Raw genomic sequence first — 8,556 nt, forward strand, 5'->3', positions numbered from 1 at the left:
ATATTTACTGCAACGAAAAAAACTATTTATAAAAACTTCACTTTTTATTCTCCGTTTCGAAGCTTACACTTTATCAAATAAATTAAACAATAAAAATTTACTTATATCATATACATGTATTTATATATTTTTAGATCGAATGAGTTAGGTGAAATTTCATTAACTCAGGAGCACGCAGTGAATATATAAAATTAAATAGTGCTTAAAATTTTGGAAATATTTTTTCCAAGTTCGATTTGAAGTAATTTTAAGTATTACATTTAATTTTAATTCGTGCAACGTTAATATATTGTCAATATTATTGTAATAATATTCTTTCGATTTTTCATTCACACCAATTCAGCTAAACGAAACTCAAATAACGTTTTAGTAAAATATTTTAACATATTCAATTTAGTAAAATTTTTTAAATGGTATTTTTATCATTGTCATCAATTATTATTATTGTGTATTGAGCCTTTCAAGAACTCGTCTTTAGTAATATTTTGATTCACTTGATCATTTTCATACTCTACAAAGTCATCAAACAAGCTTGGCCATGCTTCGGCATCATCATATGCACCAAGATCGTTTCCAATAACTTCTACAAAATTAAGAAACATATTCCAAGTGTCTCTGGGTATTCCACGTACATGATGACATTCTAAAAAAGACAGCCATCTTAAAAGTAAAGATGGCTCACGGATTGAAAAGACTAATTTCCAAAGAACAATAGCCATATCAACAGGAAGAATTCGTTGACCTGAAGTCACGTCAAGACCAAACCGAAACGTAAATCTATATAAATCTTTAAACATTTCAGCGTTTTTAATCAGTTCTTGAACGATTTCTGGTAATCGTGTTTGTATACCTTGTATGCTGTCAACATGCATTGATTTTAACCCATTCACAAACTCTTTACGCGTAAATTGACACATTTGTTCAGCTTCGAGTTTCCACGCGAGAACGAGAACTTTGAAATCATTAGGTGAAAGTTGGAGATCATTGCAAAGTCTTTCTATTCCATCAGCTAATATTATATCTTCATGTGGGTCCTATTCATTTAAATAATAATTGTAAAAGTTAATTATATTAAAAAACAAAAAAAAAAGGATGAATAAATGAAAATGAATAATTAAATTTACCTTATATTGATCAAATAACATGGACAACTTTTCGTCTTGTGACTCTTTTGGATGTTTATCACTAAACGTATTAACATTTGTTGCCATTGAACGACAAAGAGGAGGAAATCTTGCATAAAAAGCTCGAGATATACGTAAATTATTTTGAATCGGTAATGATCCACAATTATCAGAGCCTATGTTATTTGGAACTGACACAGTAGACACAAGGGACTTTTTGTTATTATTACTTAGTGTCTCATTTGACACTAAGGATTCTTTCGTACAAGAATTTAATGGAAACAATCTCTTGAGCTCCATAGTTTCTGAGAAAATGATTTCAATAAATTTTAATTATTTATTTATATTTAAATTGTTTAGTTGAGAGAAAATATACCTTCTTTAATGTCAGGTACGTTTGATGAATCAGTGATAGACGACTGAAGTGGCGCTTTGAAACAAGACCAGCAGTTTCCCATTGATTCTTTTTTTGATTCTATTCAAGTAAATTGGATTTTGCATCTGTAATTCAGTCTTTAATCGGCAGTTCTGCTCCGATACTTTAAAACCATAAATAGCATGTAAATAGTTTTAATAAAAAAAAAAGTTTATATACTTACTTAGGCTTAATACAACGTAAATAAATAATTTTCACAGTTATTACCTTACAAATATTTAATAATTTTTATTGAATTTGGAAGCTTAGAATCATATTTTTCATTAGACAGCAAATAAAATTTTAAATAAAACTGGGCTCGAAAACTGTAACACATAAATATAAAATAAATATTAATAACTTGACGAGAAAAAAAAATTTTTTTTATCTACATACATTTTTCTAAATAGATTTACTGGTCGAATTCGACCAAGAATCATTTGTTTTTTCAACATACGAATATACTGTTTTAACAACACAGAATAATTTTTCATTTGATAACAGTTTTGATTATTTGTAAATATGTAATATAGATAGTTTCTATGGGTCATACATAAGTAACTTCCATACAATCAATTATAAACTTTTAATACAACAAATTTCTAACATTGTTCAATAAATAATTAAATTTTTATCACTCATAACTACTAGATTATATTTTAGAAACGAGGTTTCATATAATTTTCGTAACATCGGAATTTCACTTGAATAATTGCTTAATCGAATATGATGTTGCAAGTAAAGTTAGATGATAATTTGCAATACATCATACTTAGCATTTTAAATATTCAAAGTTTATCAAAATAAATTAATGACAAACTAAAATGAAGATAAATGTTGAAAAATTCACAACTTTTGAAATAATAAACTAACATCAAGGCTCAGTGTCAATACCGTTAACCCTTGTTTTTTTTTTTTTTTCTATTTCCCTACGGTTAACTATTGTCCTTTTCGGACTTTTCGGAGGGCCACGTGCAAACAAATGACACTGAAATTATCAGACAATTTACCATTTTTGAATTTTATTTGACAGATAATCAAAGTCGAGAAAATTATTTTTAAAAAATTGCATTTATAATTTTTTACAACTTATAAATGTAAAAATTTTTTCTAAATCTTTCATTTTTATAATTTATTCGATAATAAAGAGATCCTGAAAATGATCAAATATTTCTCAACAGGATGGTGCAAACGAGCTAAAAATTCCAATTTTTTTTAATAATCTCGACGACGAAACGAATTTTAATTATTTTAATTAATACTACAAGATATCATACCGGAACACATCCCAAGAGCATTTCTATATTTATTGTATTGTTTTTATTACTTTTCCAGCCACAAAGTGATAAAATTGAATATAAATGTAATCTTTGGCCAAAGTACATACATTATACATATTATCTGGATGTACTTAATTCTTATGTTTCTTAGTACAGATGTCTCTGAGTAAAGGCGTAACCTCGCAATAAGCAAATAAGCAATAATGAAAGTGAAAAAGTTTTGAGTAAAACGTTAGTGTCATACTTAATAATATCAATACTTATTATCGCTGCGAAATACTGTTTGATTTATTAAAAAAATATAATTCTTTAAATAATGGTTTTATTTTACTACTTTGTGATAATTTGATATTTAAATCAATTTCTGCGTGATCCGATCTAAAATGGTGAAATTTATTTATTTGGTGAATCCCTTTCTGTCGTGATTTCACTATAGGATCTAAGTATATATTTGATGAACGTCATCTCTGATATATGCAATCGGAATGCATTATTCTAAAAAACTGTGTCTTTAAACTTTTAATAATAAGTTTTTCACGTTTGTCAAATTCTACACTTTGAGATTTTTACAAAGTTTTTTGTAATATTATAGAAGTAAATAACTATCTGCTATTTTGTTTTCAAAAAATTAATTATTGTTCAATTATTTAAAAAAAAAAGTCAATTTAAGAATTGAATTTTTTATTACTTATAGACATGAAAAGTGTAATGGATAGCTGCTCAAATGGAAAGCAGTGTTATTCCTCAATGTTATCTTGGATCTTATTTTGATAGACGTATAATTATTAACCTTTGAATATTTTATAATAATTCATATTTTTCACTAGGAAATTTTTAAGTGACTCAGTTAATTATCATAAAAAGTGAAAATCTTGAAATTATATAATTTTAAATATTTTTTAAATGCTCTTTTCAAACGAAGTAAGTTGACACAAACAAAATTTATGGATTGAAAATATATCAATTGAATTCTACAATTATTTTTTTTATGTTTTAGAGTCTTAATTGATAAAAAAAATAATAATTATAAAAAATAATATAATTTAAAAAAAAAAAAAAAAACTATGACTGAGTATAAACTAGTTGTTGTTGGAGCTGGAGGTGTAGGAAAATCTGCGCTCACAATTCAATTAATACAAAATCATTTTGTTGATGAATATGATCCTACCATTGAAGATTCATACAGAAAGCAGGTAAAATATCTTGTTATTTTTAGTGTCAAAAATTAAATTTTCTTTTATTTTATTAAATATCTGCCCAGTGAAAATCATATACATGCATTTTTTTTATTATATCTTTATCTGGATATATAAATGTAAAATGCAAGTAGAAAATAATTTCAAGCTTGTTTAAAAACGATTGAAAAAGGTTTAATTTATTTTTTTATTATTTGATTAATCTAAAAAAAAAAAAAATTTCAAAAATTTTGCTATGCGTATTAGAGTTTAATAAAATTCTTTCACTATCATGAATTATTTTCATCAAAAAATCTATAAATTTAGTTCATTGTTTAAACCATCAAGCGAAATTAAAAAATATTGCAAATACAAATTAATATTGACTATTTCTTGTGTTTAATAGGTGGTAATTGATGGAGAAACTTGTTTATTGGATATCTTGGATACTGCAGGACAAGAAGAGTATAGTGCTATGAGAGATCAATATATGAGAACTGGCGAAGGATTTTTACTCGTTTTTGCTGTTAATTCTGCAAAAAGTTTTGAAGTATGTGTTTCTTAATGTTTCTCATTATCTTTGAATGACCTTACTTTATTCTATAAAATTTTTAAGGATATAGGAACGTATAGAGAACAAATTAAAAGAGTGAAAGATGCTGAAGAAGTGCCTATGGTATTAGTTGGAAATAAGTGTGATCTTCAACAATCGTGGGCTGTGAATATGACACAAGCAAGAGAAGTTGCTCGCCAATACGGTGTTCCATTTGTAGAAACATCAGCAAAAACTCGAATGGGAGTTGATGATGCTTTCTATACTTTGGTTTGTTGATAGTTGTTCATTTGTTAAATTTTATTAAAACTCTAAAAAATTAATCATAGATTTTATAATTACCTTAGGTCAGAGAAATAAGAAAGGACAAAGAACATCGAGGAAAAGAAAAGAAAAAAAGGATGCGTGCTAATAATTCAGGTCGTGGTCGAACGCGATGCTGTCTACTGTAACTATTTGTTTTGGTTCATTTAAACCATTAATGTCAAATTCCAACATCAACATATGAACAATATGGAAATATATCATTTACTCATATTTCAACTTTTTGAATTCGGTATGCTTTAAAAGAAACTGCTACTTATGTATAACTTAAATTGAAAAATATATCAAGAGTAACTTTTTATATTAACAAGATAATTAAAGATTCTTCATAAACTAAAGATGAAACCGTATTCATAACTTTGTAAACTTTCAAGCTATAACTACAGGATTACCCGTAGGATCGCAATTATTTTATTCGAAATTTTGATAACATTTTAGGGATAAATTAATATTATTATTATCCGAAATATAAGTAAGTTAACAATAACGTTTCAATAGAAAATGATTATTTCATAAAAGTTTAACAACACCAAAAGTATATGGTAAAACTAATTTTAAGTACTTACTTATTAAAAAAACGAAATTTTTTTCAAAGATCACTCAAAGAGTGAGCAGTAATAAATGTATTTTTGTAAATTTTTATATTCTAATTACTTTTTAGAACAATTAATAATCGAGTTATACGAAATTTCCGCAATGATTAATATAATGTGTTTCTTCAGAATCTTTATTTTATTTAATTTTAAAATTAATCCAAAATGTTCGAAAAACAACATTCATGAAAATACATTTATTACTACGTATCCTTGAGTCTCGATTGATTACCTATTACAATTAAAAAAAGTATTCGAATTTTGATTAATGACTCTTAATGATCTCTTTTTCTATTTTTTTGATACAATAATTACTAAATTGCATAGAAATCTAACTGTTGCATTGGTCCTCATGACGAAACTTTTGAAAAATTTTGCTATGTATCGACTCAGCTCGTCAAGCGGATTCAGAAAATTCATAGTCCTGATTGAAAAAGAAGTATTGAGACAAAGAAAAGAGAATTGAAAAATATTGGTTTTTTCGTTAATCCAATACTTTTCAACACTTTTTTTTATTCAAGGATTGTTCAAAAGTTTATATATATAGCTGCCCTTGTCTCTTCTCTAACTCCCGCAATTCTATATGGATCTCAATAAAACGTAACATACTCATTCTTAGGAAGATTTTCGAGGTTAAGTTTGAAGATAAGCCAAGTCGGTCGATTATTGTAGGAATAACAGCGATTCAAAAATTGCAAAAATTTGCACTTCCACTGATTTTCCGTGCGATAACTATTGAACGCAATACCCTATCACATTTTTGTAAATCACATCTAAAAGCTTGACAAATAAGCTTTAATTCGCCCTCCTTACTTATACACACTTGTCGTTATCTTCACCTTTATGTTTATTTGGATGTTTGTATGTTTGTAACTGACTCCTTTGGGTGCGATTTAGACCCATTTTTAACGGCCAGATTTCTTTCAAACTTTGTAGATATATCGAAAACTATTTAGATTAGATTATTATTTCATTTTTTAATTTACAAAATAAGATTTTTGTTAACTTACTAATTTACACAATTTTTATCTATAGTCGATAAGGCAGGAATTGACGTTAGTTTCAATTTCCAGCCATTATCGTTAGTCGATTAATCTAATATTAACAAATTTTCGAATACCATACCCTGATAGCCACAATTACTATGACCAAAATTATGTCAAGTGGACCCCCCATTTTTCACTTGATCTTGAAAATTAAGTCTATATATTTTTTTCTCAAATAGTCACAATGATAAAATTGATTCCCCAAACGATTTTTCAAAATTTTCATTTTAATAACAACTTTTTTTACAATGAAAATTTTGCGTTCTTTTCATTAAAAAATGGATTACAAATCAACCGTAAAAGATAAATTAATGAAATTTTCAGGATTTATCGTCAAATATCTATATTTTATAAAAATATTAATAGTCTAAAATTATTAGTTTATTATCCTATTGTTCATCAACTTGTAAGTTAACAAATCATTGATTTGTTTTTTGTCTTATTGATAATTTCTTTGTCTTATTTTTTTGTCTTAGTTTCTTTATTTGTTTTCTCTTATTTTTTTTTGTCTTATTTCTTTGTCTTAGTTTTCTTGATTGAGATCATTTTGTAAATTTTTTTGGGCTTGACTAGGCAAAAAATCATCTAATACTTTTTTTGTAGAGAACATTTTGCTCTATAATTACCACCGAAAACTTGAGCTTAAATCGATCAGCAGGAAAAAATTAAAATGTAAAACCTAATTTTTTAGTAATTTTCAAGTTTTTAACCGAAATTATTGTGTAACATTTTTTGAGCTTGTCTGAGCCAAAAATATTTCGAGATTATTTTGTAGAGAATATGTTTTTCTATATCTACCAGCAAAAAGTTAAGCCTAATAGAAAAAAGTGTAAAAATATAAAAATTATATTTTTTATAAATTTCAAGTATTTGACCGGAATTATTTTAAGTCAACTATTTTTTTTTTATCTACTGTTGTCTATTAAAATCCGCTTCTAAAACTTTGCTCCTCTTTCGTCTAGCCTAAATCTGTACGCGGAGACTTTTGCTAAAAATTATCTGAAATTTTATGAAACATTTGTAAATATTTCACATTATCCTGTACTTGTGATTTTTATTCTATAGTTTTGTCGTTGATGTCAGATTGTATTGTTCAAGCCCACGTGTTTTGATGCCAACCTCATTTTTATTTTGACATTTTATGCTTAAAATATAGTATAGTATTTAAGCGCTTGAACTTGCTCGCGATCGTCATTTCGCTTGTGATTATTAATTTAAATTTGCTCTATTTTTAAGTTTAATTGTTGGCCTCAACTTCCAGGCCCTGCTGATCACATAACCGATGAATTGTTCTTATCACCATACTGGATCGCGGGAGTGTAACAGATCAAAATGAATGCATTTCCTTAACATTTGAGATGTCGAAACGGAGTTTGGCTGCTTATTTGAAGAGAATTAATAAAAAATATGTACAAATAATTATCTAAAAAAGTTGATGTTACGAAGGAAATTTTAATTAACGGCTAAATTTGTCGCATTTTAAGCTCAGCAGATTTTAACTTTACTTATGAAACCTGCAATTACTTTGACTGAAACTTTCAATGTTTATTTCAAATTTTTTTCTTCGTATCAATTATTATCAATTTTTTGGAAGAAAGCCAAGGGAATGTGATAATGTTTGCATATTGAAAGTTATAATGAATTTTAGCTAGAATAATCACATGGATAAAAGATACAGACCAACTCAATAGAATTTGGAATCTTTGCAAGTCAAAATAATAATTCTATTAAATTTCAAGTTTAGATCTAAAAATACAATTCTATGAAATGCCCAGCGGAGCGGGCGGGTTACTTTATGAGGATTAAAAAGTTTACATTTGGGTAGATCTAATACAATCTCAATTTTCTCTGATTAGGAAAAGAGATTTAAGGAGGTTCCGTGAAAAATCGCTTTTCTTACAATATTCTTCAATTTTTGAATACGCATACTTTTAAGTATCTTCTATACGAATAAATTTTTTTAAATAATCCTTGCAGTGCTGATTTTCGAAATATTAGCAAATAAAAATCTAGTTTGTATTCCCTATCCTGACCGCAGTTGAAGTG

The 8,556-nt window shown here is 26.8% G+C and overlaps 2 protein-coding genes across 8 annotated transcripts; one reads left to right on the top strand and one right to left on the bottom strand.

The window, feature by feature from the left end:
• On the bottom strand, positions 1–2,801 carry Sccro3 (defective in cullin neddylation 1 domain containing SCCRO3). 3 transcript variants are annotated; one of them, XM_074242495.1, is made up of 6 exons: positions 1,936–2,801; positions 1,768–1,865; positions 1,501–1,663; positions 1,125–1,429; positions 851–1,034; positions 1–787 (listed from the first exon to the last, which is right to left on the bottom strand). In XM_074242495.1, the coding sequence occupies exons 3-6, from the start codon at positions 1,580–1,582 to the stop codon at positions 432–434; spliced, it is 927 nt and encodes a 308-aa protein (XP_074098596.1). In that variant the 5' UTR covers positions 1,583–1,663; positions 1,768–1,865; positions 1,936–2,801; the 3' UTR covers positions 1–431. The 3 variants fall into 3 exon arrangements, with proteins under 3 accessions (XP_074098596.1, XP_074098595.1, XP_074098594.1); XM_074242494.1 differs by having other exon boundaries at positions 7–1,034; positions 2,550–2,796; XM_074242493.1 differs by having other exon boundaries at positions 7–1,034; positions 1,936–2,796.
• Positions 2,802–2,986: 185 nt separating this feature from the next.
• Positions 2,987–5,216, top strand: Ras85d (ras-like protein 1). 5 transcript variants are annotated; one of them, XM_074242498.1, is made up of 6 exons: positions 2,987–3,413; positions 3,490–3,740; positions 3,817–4,012; positions 4,401–4,544; positions 4,611–4,817; positions 4,895–5,216. In XM_074242498.1, exons 3-6 carry the CDS (start codon positions 3,884–3,886, stop codon positions 4,997–4,999), a joined length of 585 nt encoding a protein of 194 aa, XP_074098599.1. In that variant the 5' UTR covers positions 2,987–3,413; positions 3,490–3,740; positions 3,817–3,883; the 3' UTR covers positions 5,000–5,216. The 5 variants fall into 5 exon arrangements, with proteins under 5 accessions (XP_074098599.1, XP_074098600.1, XP_074098601.1 ...); XM_074242499.1 differs by having other exon boundaries at positions 3,514–3,740; XM_074242500.1 differs by having other exon boundaries at positions 2,987–3,205; positions 3,647–3,740.
• Positions 5,217–8,556: the final 3,340 nt, after the last annotated feature.

The sequence above is a fragment of the Cotesia typhae genome, unplaced genomic scaffold (genome assembly GCF_013202065.1).
Source record: "Cotesia typhae breed Kobodo isofemale line unplaced genomic scaffold, CoteBio_Ctyphae contig_4, whole genome shotgun sequence".
Taxonomy (NCBI): Eukaryota; Metazoa; Arthropoda; class Insecta; order Hymenoptera; family Braconidae; genus Cotesia; species Cotesia typhae.